This window comes from Vulpes vulpes, chromosome X (assembly GCF_048418805.1).
Source record: "Vulpes vulpes isolate BD-2025 chromosome X, VulVul3, whole genome shotgun sequence".
Classification (NCBI taxonomy): Eukaryota; Metazoa; Chordata; class Mammalia; order Carnivora; family Canidae; genus Vulpes; species Vulpes vulpes.
This window is the reverse complement of record NC_132796.1, coordinates 106819806-106840477: the sequence shown is the minus strand read 5'-3', so window position 1 is coordinate 106840477 and position 20672 is coordinate 106819806. Positions and strand designations below refer to the sequence as shown.

Sequence of the window (20672 nt, the reverse complement as noted above, 5' to 3'; positions counted from 1 at the left end):
TTCTTTATTTAAAAATGAATTTCAGGGACATCTGGGTGGCTCAGCAGTTGAGTGTCTGCCTTCAGCTCAGGGTATGATCCCGCGGTCTGGAAATGAGTCCCGCATCCGGCTCCTTGTGAGGAGCCTGCTTCTCCCTCTGCCTATGTCTCTGCCTCTCTCTGTGTCTCTCTTGAATAAATAAAATCTTTAAAAAAATAAAATCTTTTAAAATGAGTCACAAAAATAAAAATAAAAAACAATTGGCCCTTGTAAAAAATTTAACATACTTGCTTATAAAGCAAAAAGCAAGAGCTCCCCTGCAACCAAGTGATTCCCAATTTCATCCTCCAGAGCTCACCACTGTTAGCTGTTTATATCCTTCCTAACCATCTTCTATGCTTATACAGTGTAGTCTTTATTTTATTATTTTTAAAGATTTTATCTATTTATTAATGAGAGACACACGGTGGGGGGGCAGAGACACAGACAGAGGGAGAAGCAGGCTCCATGCGGGGAGCCCAATGCGGGACTCGATCCCGGGACCCAGGGATGACGCCCTGAGCCAAAGGCAGATGCTCAACTGCTGAGCCGCCCAGGTGTCACATGTGTCACATGTGTAGTGTTTAAAAACGTGAGATCACACTATAAATATTGTTTTGCATCTTTTTTCACTTGACAATATAGCAGGCATCTTTCCATATGTGGCTTACATGCTTTTTTTTTTTTTTTTTTTTTTTTGCTATGCTAAGTAAAGCATTCTCCACCCCATGGTTCTAAAAATATCCTCCTTTATAGTCAGGCAGTACTTTTATAGACTGCTGTTATTTCTTTTTAACTTAAAATAAAGTTGTAAAAGATCAACAAGTGTAGCACGGGTGGAATTTTTTAAATTTTATTTATTTATTCATGAGAGACACCATAGAGAGAGAGAGGCAGAGACACAGGCAGAGGGAGAAGCAGGCTCCATGCAGGGAGCCTGATGCAGGACTCGTTCCCGGACCCCGGTGTCACGACCTGACCCGAAGGCGGACGGACGCTCAGCCCCTGAGCCCCCCAGGGGCTCCCCCGACAGAAAATTTTGAAGGGGATCAGGATTAAAGAAAGAAGTGGGGCTCGGAATTCCCAGGAAGACTTCTGGCACTGAGGCAAAGGGGGGGCGAATCCCCGTGGCAGTGACTGGGTGTCAGCCTGGGACAGTGTTTGTGCCCCCCTGTGCCCCCCCTCCCTGGCCCCTCCTCGGCCGCTGCAGTCTCCTGGGGAGGGCGCCCGAGGCTCTGCTCCCTGTGGAACCCCATCTCTCATCTGCCCCCCATTTTGGGGGCGCTTTGGGGAAACGCAAGAGCTCTGGCTTCTGCAGATTTCCCACCTGGCTTCTTTAAGGAGCCGCCTCCTGTAGCCTGTTTTCTTGTGCTCTTCCTTTTTTTTTTTTTTTTTTTTTTAATATTTTATGTATTTATTCATGAGAGACACAGAGAGAAGCAGAGACACACACAGAGAGAGAGGCAGAGACACAGGCAGAGGGAGAAGCAGGCTCCATGCAGGGAGCCCGATGCGGGACTCGATCCCCGGACCCCAGGATCACGCCCTGGGCCTGCGGCAGGCGCGCAAGCGCTGAGCCACCCGGGGGCCCGGTCTTGTGCTCTCGCTAAGGCGCGTCAGGATTCCCAGGTGCCCGAGGGGTGGAGGGCCTGGTGTCTACACCGGGTGCTTCCTAGGAGCCCAGCGTTTTGAGAATCCGGGATCCGGAAGGCAAGGGACTCAGCCTCCCCGAGACATCGGGGTGTGCGTGTGTGTGTGCGCGCGCGTTGGGGGTGCGGGGCGCGTTCCAGCCGCAGCACGGGCCCCCTCGGACCCCCGGGCGCCCCGGCGCCGCCCCCGCGGCCAACCCCGGGGGGGGGAGTACCCTGGGAGTGCAGGCCGCCCCCCGCCCGCCACGTGGCCCCCGCCCGGCCTCGGCTCGACTGACGATGGGCGTCGCTGCGGGGCTTCTCCCTTAGGGCCACCGCGTCCCTGCTCCGCCACCCCCGTGTCCCCTGCGCGCGGCCGAGCCGAGGCGGGGGCGTGCGCGCACCCCGAGGGGCTGCCCCGGCGGCGCCCCAAACTCCGAGCACGTTCCCGGCCTCCGGCGCCGGGGGCTCCGCGAGCGGGCTGGGGCGGAGCAAGCGCGGCTGGCGGCAGGCTCCGCCCCCCGGGGGCCGCGGGGATGCGGCGGGGCGGGCGCGGGCCGGGGTCCGGGGGTCCCGTCCGGGACGGCTGCGGGGGTGCTCAGGCCGCCAGCTCCCCGCCGGTGGCCGTGCGGCGCGGGAGGCGCCCCGAGGAGGACGGCGAGGGCCGCCCGGGCCGGCGGCAAGCGGGATCCGTCGCAGGTGAGCCCCCGCCCCGGGGTTCGCACCCGCCCCCCACACCCTTCCCCAGCGCGGGGGCGCCCCCGGCCGGCGGCGGCGCTGAGGGGGCCTGCGCGGAGGTCTCCGCCGCTGCCCGGCCGGGGTCCCCCCCCCCAGCTGCCGTGCGGCACCTGCCAGGTGGGGCCGGCGGCTGCTTCCCGGGGCGCCTCCGGGGCCCAGAGCCAGCCTGTCCCGGCTGCGCTCCCTCCTAGGCGTCCCTGCGGGCCGGGAAAGCGGGGCGGCGGTGAGTCACGCGGGGGGACCGAGCCCAAGGACGCGCCGGGGCCCAGACCCCGCGTTGCGGGGAGGGGGGACACAACGGCGCGGCCGCCGGGCCCCGAGCCGCGTCCTCGCAGCTGCGTCCGCGAGCTTCCTGCCGCCCGGTCCTCGCTACGGAGGCAGAAGTTTTTAGTTGGTCTCACGGGACGGACGAAAAGAGGCAACGGACTCCCCCAAACTTCCAGTGCCGCCGCGGCGGTTGGGGAAAGGGGGGCGCGCGGCCGGACGTGGACGTGGCCGTTCGCCTGGTCCGAGGGGCCGCGCTCCCGGGAGATTCGTGGCCGTGGGACCGTGCGGGCGCGGGCGCGGGATGCCCCGGGACAGGGCGCAGCTCCAGGGCCCGAGGCTCGGCCGGACCGCGGGTGCTCCACGGCCCTGCCTCCGCTCCCGTCCGTCCCGGTTTTGGTTGAGCAGGTGCTAAGCCTTGCAGCGGGACTTGCGCACCCAAACCACAGACTTGGCAATTTTCTGCAAATCGGGGAGCCACAGCGCACGTTCCAAATATTCCTCCTTATTCGGAATCATCCACGAATCCAAGGAGGCCACGCACACCTTTTTTTTTTTTTTTTTAATTATTTATTCATGAGAGACACAGAGAGAGGCAGAGACACAGGCAGAGGGAGAAGCAGGCTCCATGCAGGGAGCCTGACGTGGGACTCGATCCTGGGACTCCGGGATCACGCCCTGGGCCAAAGGCAGGCACCAAACCACTGAGCCACCCAGGCTGTCCCACGCACACCCTTTTAACTTGACCAGACTACGCCGGTCAAGGCTGCCATCTGTGCATCTTCATCCTCACCTTGGTAACACAGAACTTGGAGGCCTGGCCTGTTTGCCCTGTGAGGTGGTCAGTAGTCTTTTCTACACGTGATAAATCATTACGGGGCAGTGTGGTGATGGGACCCTAACTCTTTCAGGTCTGAAGCAACTGAAATGGGTTTTGGATGCCACAAAAAGATCTCACCCGAACCCTGTGCAGCTCGGTGAAAGTGGAACGTACCTTGTGTCTTGTTCCCATTTACCCTCTGCACCTTCCTGAGGGTTCAGAAAAGAAATCTCCATAGGAGAAATGTATGTTGTATCACAGACATTAAGTTAGCTGCGCTCTGAAATACAAGCTGTCATTTTGTTAAAAAATTATATTTATTCATGAGAGACACACAGAGAGAGGCAGAGACACAGGCAGAGGGAGAAGCCGGATCCCCTTGAGGAGCCTGGTGTGGGACTGGATACCAGGACCAGGCCCTGAGCCGAAGGCAGATGCTCAACCACTGAGCCACCCAGGCATCCCTCAAGTTGACACTTCTACAGCCAGTGATTTCTCTTTTTTTCTGTAGTTGTGTGGAGTTTCATCTTTCTGTATTTTTGAAGGCTCTTGCGTGTTGGCAGGTGCCTGTGGCCTGGCCGTCGTGAGGAATCCAAGGCACCTAAATACTACCGGTTGCTGTGCTGTTTTTACACGGGCTTGCAGTAGTTTTCTGCCATTCAGCATTTTTATTTTTTTTCAAAGATTTTATTCATTTATTCATGAGAGGCAGAGAGAGAGACAGAGAGACAGAGAGAGAGAGAGAGAGAGACAGGCAGAGGGAGAAGCAGGCTCCACACAGGGAGCCTGACGTGGGACTCGATCCTGGGTGTCCAGGATCACACCCAGGGCTGAAGGCGGCGCCAAACCACTGAGCCATCCGGGCTGCCCACAATAATGATCATTTATAAATTGCTCACTGCTGGGAACATGGTACCATGTAATAAGCCGAATTACACGTGCTTGTGCAGTATCTGCTGGGGGGCAGCCAGAGAGGGAATGGTTGCCTCTGTTTGAGTCTTCAGGGTGGACACATTTCCAGGTGGATTGGGGGTAGGGGATGGAGTGTGGTGGGAATAGGTGAGGGGAGGGGTATTCTAGGACAAAGGAACAAATATTTGCAAAAATAAGCAGAGAGGGGGCAGCATAGGGAGTTTGGGGGGAATTGTTTTGTTTTTTAATAATTGGAGTGTAAGGTGTAGAAAGTAGAGAAAAGAGAAATTTTCAGAGGTAAGCAGGGGCTGGATCAGGCAGTCTTGTAATGTGTACTAAAGGGCTTTATTTTTAAGTAGGGAGCCAAGTGGAAGGTTGTAAGCAGAGCAATACAGCAGTTCCTGCGTATGGTTGTACAGGTTGTACACTGCACAACCATTAGGGGCTCCACTCACAGTCCGCACCATGAACAATGCCCTTGCTAGGGTTGTGCCATGCACAGTGGTCTGCAGCGGCAGCGCCTGGTGAGGCTTCCTGATTTTTACGCATCCCACTCTGGCGTGTGTGTGTGTGTGTAGGATGCGGTGTGTGGATACGCAGGAGACAGGAAGCAGGGGAGTAGGGCGGCCAGGTGGAAGGCGTTTGCAGAAAGCGGAGTTAAGTCTGCAGGAAGTCATGGACCGAGTCAGTTCTGGGACCTGGGAGAAGAGGAAAGCTTGAGGAATTGGGAGGGTAGAAGTGATTTGACTTGGTGACTGGTCCTGAGGTTTGAGGGACAGGGAAGGAGACTGGGTTAATTCTGAATTTCTGATTAGGGTGACTGGGTGGAGGGGGACAAGCACGTTTTGGGTTCAATTTTGGGTATGCGTTTCTGCGGAACATTCAGAGAGAGAGCTGCCCAGTAGGTCTGGAGCTGGGAACAAGCGAGTCTTCTTTCTTTTTTCCTTAAAATATTTCATTTGTTTATTCATGAGAGACACACATAGAGAGAGAGAGGGGCAGAGACACAGGCAGAGGGAGAAGCGGGCCCCATGCAGGAGCCTGATATGGGACTTGATCCCATGTCTCCAGGATCACGCCCTGGGCGGAAGGCAGATGCTCAACCACTGAGCCACCCGGGCGTCCCTTCTTTCTTGCTCTCATCTGTGGCATCCACCCTGGCACCGAAGCTCGTCGAAGTTCTTTCCTTGGAGGCACCTATCATATGGGTCATCTTGATAACTGAGAAAGTCTAGCGTAGCAGTAGCCCTCATTTATTATAAAATTACCTTTTTGAACTTGCCTTTAAATAAAGGTCCCCCCTACACACACACACACACACACACACACACACACGCACACTTTCCTTACCTGATGATGGAAAACAAAAAAAAAGAGGAAAAAAAATGTTTTACATTCCGGATGGGACAAAAGAATGCAAGCTCTGCTGATCTAAGGTAACCTCAGATAACGCAGATAAGTAGTTATGAAAACGTGTTTGCTGCAAGGTTTATCTTGTAAGAGTTTAGCTCTAGAAGCTGTGTAAAGCACGACATGGGGACCCCTGGGTGGCTCAGCAGTTTGGCACCTGCCTTTGGCCCAGGGCATGATCCTGGGGTCCCGGGATCGAGTCCCGCATCGGACTCCCTGCATGGAGCCTGCTGCTCCCTCTGCCTGTGTCTCTGCCTCTCTCTCTGTGTGTGTCTCTGCTTCTCTCTGTGTCTCTCATGAATAAATGAATAAAATCTTAAAAAAAAAAAAAAGCACGACACGAGTTCCTCGGTGGACATTGCAGTGTGGTGTACACATGTATGCCACCGACAGCGCGTCCTTTACCAAGCAGGCAACCAGGTGCTCTGAGTCGGTGGGCTTATCTGGTTTTTCAGGGCAACTGAGGTTTAACACTTCTGGAGCTTGATAACCGTTCCCCCCCCCCGCCCAGTCCCCAAACCTGTAACCATTCTGGGTGGAAAGCTTTTCAGAGAGATTATTTACTCTCCTGACTCCCAAACCTGGTAATAATTGCATCTTTGCTTGATGACTCAAGATTGTGCCCGCAACAGCATCAGTTATTTCAGGGTGCTGTCTATAGTGCTGCCTCCAGGGCTCCTAAAGTCCGGAGGGCCGTTTGTCCCTACCGTAAGCTGGGCACAGACTGTCCTGCCTCTTAATTTGTGATGCCTGTTTTCCTAATCTTTTCATGTATCCCCTCTCTGTGAGCTGTCATTTCTTTTTTTTTTAAATTTTTTTTATTGGAGTTCAATTTGCCAACATATAGCATAACACCCAGTTGAGCTCTCATTTCTTGCTGCTGCTGCTGTTTTAACCTGTTTCTGCCCACCAGCGGTTGGTGCCTCAGCCTCTGGGCCCTCCGCCCTTGCCCTGTCCAAGGTGTTGCTCTGAGCGAGGCATCGAGATATTGAGGTAACCCGGCCTGTTAGAACTGTCTGCAAAATGTGAGTAAGTAGAGCCTGAGCAGGGCCGTGAGGGGTCTACGCCTACTAATGTATGTGAGCTTTGGTACATGGACTCTGTGCCATCTATTCTGATGGCATGACAACCTTTTAATTTGTCTTTCTAGTTTTTCATTTTGTTTTGGACAGTTGAGGACGTTGAAGAAGTTATCAGTAAAACCTATGTTCTCCTGTAAATCGAGATATTTACAGTATGTGAAGTTGTAATACTTTAGTTTCTTGTAAAATAAACGCAGAAGTTTGTTCAATATCTTATCAGCAGGGGCACCTGGGGGGCTCAGTCGGTTAAGGGACCGACTGTTGGTTTCTACTCAGGTCATGAGCTCATGGGGCGTGAGATCGAGCCCCCCAGTCTGGCTCTGTGCTCAGTGGGGAGTCTGATGCGATTCTCTTCCTTTCCCACTGCTCCTCCCTTGCGCTCTCTCTCTTTCTCTCTCAAATAAACCTTTTAACAAAAATCTATCAGGAAACCAAGATGCATCTTATCCATTGCATTTCTTGGGTGTACCTGCAAGTGCTTGGCATGAGGAGGCATTTCAGTCTTAGAGGTTGCCCCCAAGGAGAGCAAATGTCCCTATTTTTTAAAAACATTTTATTTATTTATTCATGAGAGACACACAGAGAGAGGCAGACACAGGCAGAGAGAGAAGCAGGCTCCATGCAAGGAAGCCTGATGTGGGACTCGATCCTGGGACCCCAGGATCATGCCCTGGGCCAAAGGGAGGCACTCAACCGCTGAGCCACCCAGGTGTCCCAAATGTCCCTATTATAGCAAAGACTGCGCCTCACCTGCCTCACCTGCCTCACCTACCCTGGGGCAGAAGCACAGGTCAGCCCCTGAAGGGGAGATGCTTCCTGTCTGATGGTTGCCATGGTGAGTTTCTCCTCTCTATTGCCACGGAGGGGAGGAGGCCAGCGTCCCAGCACTTCCTCCTATTTGTTTTTCACCCAAATCATCCCCTCATTGTATGTATATGACAAATTTAAGGATCTGACCGGCTGACTACTTCGAGCACTAGGAAGGTGACCTAACAGAGGTGAGCAAGTGAGACATCAGAGGTGTTCCGGGCAGAGGGGACTTTGGGTGTGAGGACCCCAAGATGAGAGAATACTGACAAGGCCAAGTGACAGGAGAGGTACCAGCGAGGCTGAAGCAGTGGGTTTGTATTCCTGTGTGTGTGGGTGTGTGTGTGTGGTGTGAGAGAGACAGACAGAGATGAATCTAGAAAGGTAACAAGTCTGGATCATATAGGACTTGACAAGGACTTTGCCTTTGACCCTGAGTCCGATGAGAAGCTAAAGGAAGGTTCAGAGCAAAGGAGTGACTCCCATCCCTCTGGATGCCTTGTGGGGAATAGGCCAAAAGTCAGATGAAGGCCGAAGGAGGGAGGCCAGTTAGGACTGATGATGTAGGCCTGAGCCAGGGAGGTAGTACTGGAGGTGGTGAGCTCAGATTCTGGATGTATTTTGAAGGTAGAGCCAAAAGGATTGGCTCATGGTTTGGTTATAAGGTATGAGAGAAAGCTGAACAGTCAGGGATGGCTCTAAGCATTTTGGCTTGAGCAACAGGATGGCAGGAATTGTCACCAATGGAGACAGAGACGTGGCAGGAGGAGCAGGTTTGTGGGAAAAATCACGAGGAGCAGGAGTTGGGTTTGGGACCTGGTAACTTTGAGGTGCCCATCAGATCAAGTAGGCAATTGGCTACAGGAATCTGGCGTTTAAGGAAGGGATCTGGGATGCAGACAGATTTGGGAGCCATCAGGCTTCTAGGTGGTATTTGAACCCTGGATGAGTGAATACAGGCAGAGGAAAGATCAGTCAAAAGAGACAGTTGGGGATCCCTGGGTGGCTCAGCGGTTTAGCGCCTGCCTTTGGCCCAGGGTGCAATCCTGGAGTCCCAGGATCGAGTCCCACATCGGGCTCCTGGCATGGAGCCTGCTTCTCCCTCCTCCTGTTTCTCTGCCTCTCTCTCTCTCTCTCTGTGTCTATCATAAATAAATAAATAAATCTTTAAAAAAAAAAAAAAAAGAGACGGTTGTTTGTGTCCCACCGTGAAGGCTTATGGGTGACCTCTCTCCAAAGCAACATCTGTGTGGGGAGGAGGAAAAGCACAGAGTAGAAGCAGTGCTTCAACACACAAAACCGTCCTGTGGTTTGTTGGTCAAATGTTTGTGCTGTCGGATTGGCTCACAGGTCACTTTGACTCATCATGTTCCTTTGCTCACAGCCTGGAAGCAGTGAGCCCCCCATGCCTGGGGGTGAAGACGAGATCTGTGTTCAAAGCCCTCCAATGAGAGAAACCACAGCTTCAGTGGTAACTGATCCTTCTTTCTGGGTTCACGAAATCCGGAGTTTAGGGTTTTGCAGTTTACATTTGTGCTGTAGATGAATCCCTTCCCATCTTATTCGTCCTTCAATGGAAATATGAAGTGGCCACTGTTGCTTTCCAGTTGAGAAGACCTTTATTCATTTATCTCCTGTCATTTCCAATATATGGTATAATTTTCCTTAGAAAGTTATAATTAATGGAAAAGACCAAGGGCGGCTGGCATATTGGAAGGAAGGACGATTTTACACTTACAGTGAAGTTTGGGGCTTATCTAATAGTTGAGTCATGGTTTTTCCAAGATACCCCAGATAGCAAGCATAGTGACCTTTTAATATACTGAAATTTGTTTTTTTTTTAAGATTTTTATTTTATTTATTCACGAGAGACCCAGAGAGAGAGAGAGAGAGAGAGAGAGAGAGAGGCAGAGACACAGGCAGAGGGAGAAGCAGGCTCCATGCAGGGAGCCCAAAGCGGGACTCGATCCTGGGTCTCCAGGATCAGGCCCTGAGCTGAAGGCGGCCCCAAACCGCTGAGCCACCCGGGCTGCCCCTGAAATTTATTCTTAAAGATCGAGTATCTTCTCTCTGACTTTCCTTCAAATATTTAGTAATGATATTATCATCTCGGCCGTGAAGAAAGAAGTTGGCTTGGTTGTTAACATTGCCGGTGCTGGGAAAGCAGACTTTTTAGCAGCACTTACAGTTTACGTATGTGTGTTCTGTCTCTGGAAAATTATGTGCCAGAAACTTTATGGAGGTGTGTCTACTCTGTTTTCAGATAAATTTTTGCATGATTTTGGTTTTTTGGGCATTATTTTGCAAAGGGAACAAGGTCGATTCCTAGCAAGGAAGAGCAGGAAAGAGTTTTGTTAACGAGAGAACCAGTGAGAGAACCAGGATCCTATTCAAGTTTTTTGTTTTGTTTTGTTTATTTAAGGAATCTCTATACCCGACATGGGGCTGGAACTCATGACCCTGACATCAAGAGTCTGTGTGCTCTTCCAACTGAGCCAGCCAGATGCTCCCAGTTCAAGTATTTTTTTTTAAGATTTTATTTATTTATTCATATATATATATATCTAGAGAGAGAGAGAGGGAGGGAGAGAGAGAGAGAGAGAGGCAGAGACATAGGTAGAGGGAGAAGCAGGCTCCATGTAGGGAGCCCAAAGCGGGACTCGATCCCAGGACTCCAGGATCAGGCCCTGGGCCAAAGGCAGGCACCAAACCGCTGAGCCACCCAGGGATCCCCCAATTCAAGTATTTTTTCAATTCAAGTATTTTTTCAATTCAAGTATTATTTCAAGTATTTTTTTTTTAAAAAAACAGCTTTATTCAGATGTGATTCACATACCATGCAATTAACCCATTTGATGTATACATTTCAGTGGTTTTTTAGTGTAACTGAGGAGTTGTGCAATCCTTGCCAGAAGTTTAGAACATTCCTAGCACCCTGAGAAGAAACCTGGCGCTCCCCATTTCCGCCCCACAGCTCACACCACTAGCCCCTGGCAGCCAATATCATACAGCACTTCCTACCTCTCCAGATGTGTCCATCCTGGATGTTTCAGAGAACTAAAAACGTGTAACAGGTGGTCTCTTGTTGCTGGCTTTTTTCTCTCTCAGCATAACCTTTAAAGGGTCATCCGTGACGGAGCATGGATGACATGTGGCATTTCACTCTTTTATGTGGCTGAATATTCCTGCGTTGTATGGACATGTACCATAGTCTAAGGATCTATTCTTCTACTGATGGACATTTGAGTTCCCATCTTTTTGGCTGTCGTGAATAATATTGCTGTGAACATTCTTTTTTTTTTTTTTTTTTAAGATTTCACTTATTTATTCATGAGAGACACACAGAGAGAGGCAGAGACGCAGGCAGAGGGAGAAGCAGGCTCCCCACTGAGCAGGGAGCCCGAAGCGGGACTCGATCCCAGGACCCCGGGATCACAACCTGAGCCAAAGGCAGCCGCTCAACCAGCGAGCCCCAGGCGCCCCTGCTGTGAACCTTCTCATACGAGTGTCTGTGTGGACATCTGTTCTCATTTCTCTACAGCATACATCTAGGAGTGGAGTTGCTAGGTCGTACGGTGGGTGTGTTTGATCTCTGGAGGAGTTCTTAGACTTTTCCGAAGCGGCTGTAACATTTGACATTCCCGCCTTCACTGTGCGGCCTCCAGTTTCTTCTTCCCAGGGCTTGTGAATCTTTCTGATTCTAGCCATCCCTGTGGGTGTGAAGTGGTTTCTCATTGTGGTTTTGATTTGCATTTCCCTGATGACTAGTGATGTTGAGCACCTTTTCATGTGCTTATTAGCCATTTGTATATCTTCTTTGGAGAAATATCTATGCAGATTCTTTGCCCATTTTCAAATTGGGCTGTTCCTTTTTTTCTTTTTTTTTTTTTTTTTACTGTTTAGTTGTAAGAGTTCTTTATATAGTCCTTATTCACAATCCTTACCAAATATTTGACTTGTAAATATTTTCTCCTATTTTGTGGGCTATCTTCGTTTTCTTGATGGTTTCCTTTGAGGCACAAAACATTTTTAACTTTGAGGTCAACTTTACCTGGTTTTTCCCTCTTTTTCTTTGTTTGGTCTCTGTTTTCAGTTCTTCTTTAACTGAGGTATAAATGACATATGACATTACTCGTTTCAGGTCTGTGGCATTCGATGTTTGTATATATTGCACAGTGATCACGGTCACTCTTGCCAACATCAGTCACCACACATAGTTCACAAAATCTTATTCTAATGACGACATCTTTTGAAATCTACTCTCTTAGCAATTTTCAAATATGTAATACAGTATTATTAATTATAGTCACCGTGGCGTACATTAGATCTCCAGGACTTATTTATTTTGTAATCGGAAGCCGCTTTGACCCCTGTTACACTGTACCCACACCCTCTGGCAACCATCAATTGTTCTTTTTATCTATGAGCTGGCTTTTTTTTTTTTTTAAGATGCTGCATATAAGTGAGATCATCCATAATGCCCTCAGGTCCATCCATGTTGTTACAAATGGCAATATTTCCTTTTTATGGCTGAATTTATTCCATTGTGTGGGTGTATCTGTATCTATATCTGTATCTGTATCTGTATCTATATCATTATCCATTCATTTGTGGATGGACACTCCAGTTGCTTCCATATCTTGGCTATTGTAATCAACACGGGGGTGCCAGATAGCTTTTTGAGTTAGTATTTTGTTTTCTTCGGATCGATACCCAGAAGTGGAATTGCTGCATCTTATGGTAGTTCTATTTTTAGTTTGTTGATGAATCTCCATTCTGTTTTCCACAGGGGCCTCAGCAATTTCCATTCCCGCCAAGCAGCGCACAAGGGCTCCCCTTTCTCTGCATCTTCCCCAACACTTGTTATTTCTTGGTAATAGCCATCCTGCCTGGTATAGGTGATAGAGAGCTCGCTGTGGTTTTGGTTTGCAATTTCCAGATGATTAGTTACTGTTGAGCACTTCTTAATGTACTTGTTGGCTTATTTTTTAATCTTGTCTCCTGAGCTATTGGTGTCCTATATAAGAAAAACTGGCCTAATCCAAGGTCACAAAATCACACCTATGTTTTCATTGGAGTTTTATAGTTTTAGTTCTTACATTTAGGTCTGACCCATTTTGAGTTGACTGTTGTGTGTTATGTGAGTTAGGGGTTTATTCTTTTGCATGTGCATATATCCAGGTGTTCCCGGCACTGTTTGTTGAAAGAATATTCTTTCCCACCGAAATGTCGTAGTACCCTGGCTTTTAAAATCAGTTGACCACCATGTAAGGGTATATTCTGGATTCTCAATATATTTTTTTAAAAGAGTCTATCCGTTTATTTGACAGAGAGAGAGAGAAGGGGAGAGAGAAGGAGTGAGAGGGTGCAAGTAGGGGGAGCAGGAGAGGGAGAAGCAGATTCCTCGCTGAGCAGGACCCTGGGATCCAGGACCCTGGGATCCCGAGCTGAGCTGATGGCAGATGCTAAACCAACTGAGCCGCCCAGATGTCCCTGGACTCTCAATTTAATTGCACTGATTTGTCCCTAAGTCTATCATTATACTTGTATCACTGTCTTGGTTACTGTAGCTGTGTACTAAAATTTGAAATCAGAAAGTGTGAATTTTTCAACTTCGTTTGTCTTTTTCAAGATTGTTTTCGCTCTTCTGGACCCCTTGCATTTCCATATTAATTTTAGGATTAGCTTGTCCTTTTCTGCATGAAAAAGTAGCTGGGATTTTGCCAGGAATGACATTGAATTTGTAGATCAATTAAGGGACTGTCTGAACTTCACTTTTATAGTTGTACAAATTGAGGTTTCCCTAAATATGGGGTATTCACATTTAAGGTATTCGGGAATTATTTACTATGATGCATTCTGGCCTCTCAACGTTCCTTTTGGATGGTTACTCATCTGTAGTTTTTCATGCATTTAGAAAGATTACAATATATTAACTCCTTCCTATTAGGACCCTTATTCTGGAGACCCTGCTAAAAGCTTAAGAGGCACAAATGTAAATATGCACAAGAGTTTTTCCAAGGAAAAACAAAAGCACAGGTGAAGACAAAAATGGGGAAATAGAATCACTAACTCAATTGCCTTAGTGTTTGTGAATCAGCACTGGGTATGCAGATCTGTGGGACCGGGATGGGGCAGCATTGGGAAGTGAGTTGCTCCCTTTTGGGTACCACATTGACTAGGAATCTACAAAGACCTTTCCAGGCTGAACGAGATCTTGTGTCAGTCCAGCATGTGATCCACGTCCCTGTAGCAGGAGATGCCTTTTAGGAAATAGACCCTTAGGGCCTGGACAGGTAAGCTTAGGCCAGCTGTGCTGTTGCTTGAAGATGGGGAAAAAAACATTGATTTATCCCTATTTTTACTTCTAGCAAATCACCACCTATGTGTAGTTCTCTTTCTGGAATGATTCAGTGCCTCTCAAAATTTCCCACCTTGTGGGACGCCTGGGTGGCTTGGTGGTTGAGCATCTGCCTTTGGCTCGGGTCTCCCTGGTCTCCAGTAGGTGTTCAATGCAGAGCAAGGCCATGGAAAGCTTTTCCATCCTCCCCACATCCCCTTCCGATTAAAAACCACCCAATGGAGATGGCGAGTTTTCCTAATACAGCAGCAGGAGCTGCCACTGGCTGGGCAGCCTGCCTGACAATCACAGTCTCAGGAATTCATTACTCAGAAACCCAATACATGGAGGGAAATTTTTTTTAAAGATTTTGGGGGCAGCCCGGGTGGCTCAGCGGTTTAGTGCAGCCTTCAGCCCAGGGCCTGATCCTGGGGTCTTGGGATCGAGTCCCACATCTGGCTTCTGCATGGAGCGTGCTTCTTCCTCTGCCTGGGTCTCTGCCTCTCTCTCTCTCTTTCTCTCTCTCATGAATAAATAAGTTAAAAAAATTAAAAAAAGATTTTATTTACTTATTTATGAGAGACACAGAGAGGCAGAGACTAGGCAGAGTGAGAAGCAGGCTCCCTGCAGGGACCCTGATGCCGGACTCGATCCTGGGACTCAGGGGTTACAACCTGAGCCAAAGGCAAATAGCTGAACCACTGAGTCACCCAGACGTCCCAAGCTTTTCCTTTTTTAAGTAATTTCTACACCCAGTGTGGGGTTTGAGCTCAGAACCCTGAGATCAAGAGTCGCGTGTTCCACTGACTGAGCCCACCAGGCGCCCGGGTTTAAATTAAATTATTTATACACGATCTTTGTAAAACGTCTAAACAACATATGCCCATAAACTAATAAATGAAAGTCACCCTCGTGCCTAGCCCAGTCCTACTCTGGAGGAAAGCACTACTAACAGTTCTGGGTTGTAGCCATAGGAAAATTTTTATGGACATAGATATATCTATTCAATTCAATAAACATTTATTTATCACCTTCTATGGGCTAGACACTGTTCGGACATTTCAGTAAACAAAACAGACAAAAATCCCTGCCTTCAGGGAGCTTACTTCTAACTGGTGAGAACAATTAAAGAATCCCCGTATATCTACATATATTACCAAACCAGGATTATACCCTGTATGTTGATCGGTGGCTTACATGTGAATGTGTTTATTTTTAAATGATTTCATTATGAAAAATTTTTTTTAAAGATTTTATTTATTTATTCATGAGAGATACAGAGAGAGGCAGAGAGAGAGGCAGAGACACTCAACCACTGAGCCACCCAGGTGGCCCTCATGAAATTTTTGATGCAAAGAGTAGAGGCAGCAGAATACATGAAACCATTCTGTTGTGTTATTTAAACCTTTTCCTTTCATAGAGCACAAAGAGGCTGCTGCATCTTTTCGGCACAAAGAAAGCATTTGTCCAGTTTTGTCTCAGTGGGCTCATAGTTTAAGTAAACCCATGGAGAAGCTGTTGTTTTTGAGAATGATGTGCTTTTTTTTTTAATAAAGATTTTATTTATTCATGAGAGACACACACACAGAGACAGAGACACAGACAGAGGGATGAACCAGGCTCCCTGCAGGGACCCCAATGTCAGACTCGATTCCAGGACCCTGGGATCATGTCCTGAGCCAAAGGCAGACGCTCAACCACTGAGCCACCCAGGTGCCTGAGAATGATACATTCTTTCTTTTGTTTTTTTTTTTTTTAACACAACATTTTACTTATTTATTCATGAGAGACAGACAGAGAGAGAGAGAGAGGCAGAGACACAGGCAGAGGGAGAAGCAGGCTCCATGCAGGGAGCCCGACTTAGGACTCGATCCTGGGTCCCCAGGATCACGCCCTGGGCCCAAGGCAGGTGCAAAACCTCTGAGCCACCCAGGGATCCCCAATGTGACATTTTCTTCACTGGAAATCAAGTTTTATTTTATTTTATTTTATTTATTTTTAAATATTTTATTTCAGAGAGGGAGAGAGAGAGAGAACGAGAGAACGAGCAAGGGGAGAGGCAGAGGGACAGGGAGAAGCAGATCCCCCACAGAGCAGGGAACTCAACGGGGTCTCTATCCCAGGCCCCAGGCATCATGACCTGAGCCCAAAGCAGACACTTAACCGACTGAGCCACCCAGGTGCCACAGAAATCAAGTTTTAAAATTAAGTTACATATATATTTTTTGGATATGTATATGTGTATATATGTTATATAAGTATTTCATATGCATTATAATATAATATACTGACTTCATTTTTAGTAAGTTGCTAATGACTCTCTTTGTAAAGCGTCTAGGCAAAATAGAATGCTTGTAGATGCTACTGGAATATTAATTTTAAATAACTTTGTGGTCAGAAAGTATGGTCTGGTAGTGGTTAGTTGCCTTTTCTTTCTTTCTTTCTTTCTTTCTTTCTTTCTTTCTTTCTTTCTTTCTTTCTTTCTTCTTTCTTTTTGCCTTTTCAAATATACTTTGGCTAGGTCAGCATCTGCTGCTGCTGTCAGCTGGACAGTTCGCTGCACAATCGGGGACACTGGGTCTTCTCTTCCTCAAGCCTTCATTTGCACCATTGTGCCACTGTTGAGTTGAAGCATTAGCTGTTCAGCTGTTCAATATACAGTCTGATAAGAAAAACCATAGGGAATGATTTTAAATAATAATTCCTCTATTTAAAATGAAATGGTATGATTAGATATTCTTTGGCTCTTTGATGACACTTAAAAGTAATATGTGCATTTGAGTGACATCTTTGAGTTCACATTTGCAAGCTGAATCATGTGATTAATCACAGCAAAAAGCAGCAGCCAGCCCAGTTTTATTTGCCATTTTGCACTTGACAGTTTACAAAAGAGGGTCAGGTTTGCTTCCTTAGTTAACATAGTCCAAGGACCATTAACAGATGTTGTGTGTTCTTCTGTGTGCCTTATAAGCTAAAGTAAGTAATTTTAATTGGGTTTACCATTGCGGATGCTGTGTGTTTGAAAATTAGATTTTCTGAACCCAAGAAGAGATGAATAGCCATGGAATAGGAGATCTGGCATTCAGTTGTATGTTTACATGGATATTGTGAGTTCTGACATTAGTGGGTCATCTTGTCTACTTTTATAGTTTGTGCTTTAAATAGCTGCTTTCGAAAGGCCTGAAGTTAAAAGAAAAATTTTAAAGGAGTCTAGTGCTAACATTTACCTATCGCTAAGCTAGCATATTCAGAATTATCTAGTGGTGGCAGTGGCTGTAGTGGTTGGGTCGTCAAATTTTGTCTTTCAGCTCACGTCCAAACATCTCCTTGATCACTTGCACTGTGGGTACTGAATCGAATTTGGATGAACAGAGTGATGATGCTCCTTTGATTTACATGCCTTTTCCCCAAATTTCTTTTGTTAAGGAATACATTGGAACATTTACAGTTGTATAATGAGGTTTTGTGTAACTGTGCTTTCAGAAGTATCCAAGGAAACTAATTCTCAAAGACATTTATTTTCAAAGATTTTATTTGTAAGTAATCTCTACACCCAACGTGGGGCTCAAACTCACAACCCCGAGGTCCAGAGCCGCATGCTCTGCTGATGGAGCCAGCCAGGTGTCCCTCAAAGACATTTATTTTTTATAACAATTGTATAGTTTTGATGATGCCAATACATTTTTAAAAGCACTTTCAAAAAAAAAAAAAAAAGCACTTTTACCGTAGTCCTGGCATCAGCAAAGATTGATGTCAATTTCTGGGGACTGTAAATTTGTTCTCTTTCATTACTTTTTTGAGTGCAGTTGACTAAGGAAGGGGCTGCAAATGTTAGGATACATGATCAAATTTTAGGATACACCAAAGAGCTTTAGTGCTCGAAGAGTAAGAAGAGGCTCCATACTGCAGTTTTTACCTTTTTCCTGTCACTGTGGGCTTCTTTTTACTGCATGTTGACTTTATAAGTGATCTTAGAAATGGAAGAGGAAGCTTTCAAAACGAGCCAATTTAACTGCAATACTTAAAAATTTCACATTTGTGTACTATATGTGGGCACATAATAAACACATGAACATCGGTGTTTGCAAAAATCACAGAAATGAAGTTTCCTTTCATTTGCAGCACCCACAGGTCTGTCTGACCCGTGACAAGGTGAGGCAGCCTGCTGCCGGGTGGTTCTCGGAAGCAGGTCAGAGGCCATAGATCTTAGATAACATAGAGTCATAACCTGAAACTCATATGCTGATATTGAGTCCCAAGAGATATTTTCTTTTAAAGATTTTATGTATTTATTCATAAGAGACACACACACACAGAGGCACAGACACAGGCAGAGGGAGAAGCAGGCTCCATGCAGGGAGCCCAATGCAGGACTTGATCCTGGATCTCCAGGATCAGGCCCTGGGCTGGAGGCAGCACTAAACCGCTGAGCCACCCGGGCTGCCCAAGTCCCAAGAGATACCATTCAGCATAGGTTAGGGCATCAAACCAATTGTTTGTGGTTTTATTTTCTTATCTTCTTACATGTGATCTGTTTTATCAGTCTAGTGCTGGATGTCCTTTCTCAGTGTGCTCCCAGCACCCTGGGCTCAATTCTGTTTAACTCCCCACTCTGGGCTCTAACTGCTTCCTGCTCCGAGAAGAGCCCTGTGGGATCCAGGCCAGTGTCCTAACTGATTTCTGCGTCCCCAGCACTGCGTGGAGCCTGGCACAAGGTAGGAATCTAACAAAGGTTTGTTGAAAGAAGAAATAGAGTGATGAGAGTGGCTGATAGATACACGAACGAGGCCTAACGTGTTGAAATGTGGATTCCTGTTTTGTATTCCTCTTCTTTCCTTCCTCCTCTCATTCCTTCTTTCCATTTCCCATCTTCCCCTAGAGTTCCACTTCGTGCTACTGGGGGTAAAATCGTCCCACGCTTCCTTCCTTCCAAGCACGATTAAAAGGTTGAGTATCTGAGGACAAGCGAGATCTGTGGACGGTCTTCCCCGAATTGGAACCTACTGATTATTATGTGCTGTGTAAATCCAGTGGTCAGACGACGTTGAATGCATAGTAGGTACTCAGGTCACGCTTCCAAATGTTTGATATGACATTATACGTGTCTTTATTTTTTAAAAAGATTTTATTTATTTACTCATGAGAGACACAGACCCAGGCAGAGGGAGAAGCAGGCTCCATGCAGGGAGCCCGATGTGGGACTTGATCCCGGGACCCCAGGATCAGGCCCTGGGCTGAAGGCAGGCGCTCAACCGCTGAGCCACCCAGGCGACCCTATACATGTCTTTAAAGCAACCTCAGAGTTCCTTTGGTCTCTGTTGCCCCGTCTCACTGATTTTTTTTGTCTTCCATTTTAGACTGTATCAAGTCATTGTAATTACCCTCCAGCTCTATCAGGGTAAAAACTCCGCCTGATTTGTTCTCTTACCATTAAGCACTAAAACAATTGTTAAGGTGGTCTTTCAAAAATGCATGCTTCATGAGAAAAATCTGAGTGAGGCCAGGCCAAAGCCCAAACCTATCTGTGCTCCTATTGTCGCACAATTTAGGTGCTTGCCAATGCTGATTTTTAAAAATTGTTACTTAAGTGGTTGGGATAAAAGATTATCTTATTGTCCTTGAGATTTCCATTTCACACATTACAAATGCAATCAAGGATCTTTTTAAATGTTTCTTCTTTGTGAAATGCCTGTTTGTGTTAATTCTTTTCACTTTTCTATGGAGTGATTTGTCTTTTTTTTTTTTTTTTTTACTGACTTCTAATCTTTCACATATCCTTGATGCCATTTGCTTTTCACTGTATGCTTTGCAAATATCTGCACATGATTTATGGCTTAGCTCATCATTTTCTTTACGATGCCTTTTGTTTTTTTTTTTTGTTTTTTTTTTTTTAAATTTTTATTTATTTATGATAGTCACAGAGAGAGAGAGAGAGAGAGAGAGAGAGAGAGAGAAGGGCAGAGACACAGGCAGAGGGAGAAGGCAGGCTCCATGCACCGGGAGCCTGATGTGGGATTCGATCCGGGGTCTCCAGGATCGCGCCCTGGGCCAAAGGCTGGCGCCAAACCGCTGCGCCACCCAGGGATCCCTACGATGCCTTTTGATGAAAGAAAATTTTGATTTTTGTTTGTTTTTTTTTTTAATTTTGATTTTAATGTAGCCTAAATTATTGGTCTTTTAGGCTTTGTACCACTTGTATTCTGTTTATATAAGAAGTTCTATGCTATCCACAGGTGGTACAGAAATTCTGTGTTTTCTCTGATCTGATTCCCAATGCTGTAGGCTTTGAATCTTCACTAGCGCATGACCATTCAAACCAAGTTCTAAGTCACCCGGGAACTGCCAGATGCCAGATGCCAGTTGGCTCCTCTCTCGGGATATGCACCCTTGCAATGGTTTTAGCCTCTGAGGATTTCCTTGTCTTCCTGCCAGTTTATCCATACATTTGAAACAAAATTTAATTTCATTTTTCCCACCATGCTTTTGTGTTTTGCAGCAGGAAGGTTTTTCAGGATTTTTAGTTCCCTATGTTATCAATAAGGGAAGATCCTCTGTGTGTGTGTGTGTGTGTGTGTGTGTTTAAGATTTTCTTTATTTATTCACGAGACACAAACACAGAGAGAGAGAGATAGGCAGAGATGCAGGCAGAGGGT

General features: G+C 47.0%; 1 protein-coding gene across 10 annotated transcripts in view; it reads left to right on the top strand.

The window, feature by feature from the left end:
- The first annotated feature begins 1476 nt into the window (after positions 1-1476).
- MCF2 (MCF.2 cell line derived transforming sequence) overlaps positions 1477-20672 on the top strand; it is a 118671-nt gene continuing 99475 nt past the window's right edge. The window contains exons 1-4 of one of the 10 annotated variants that reach the window (XM_072744632.1): positions 1484-1728; positions 9064-9150; positions 18563-18734; positions 18899-19074. In XM_072744632.1, the coding sequence (XP_072600733.1) occupies positions 19068-19074 (7 nt within the window). In that variant the 5' untranslated portion in view covers positions 1484-1728; positions 9064-9150; positions 18563-18734; positions 18899-19067. Of the gene's footprint in view, positions 1729-2248; positions 2346-9063; positions 9151-18562; positions 18735-18898; positions 19075-20672 lie in introns of those variants that run through there. The other 9 variants (XM_072744633.1, XM_072744628.1, XM_072744626.1 and 6 more) reach the window with 9 other exon arrangements.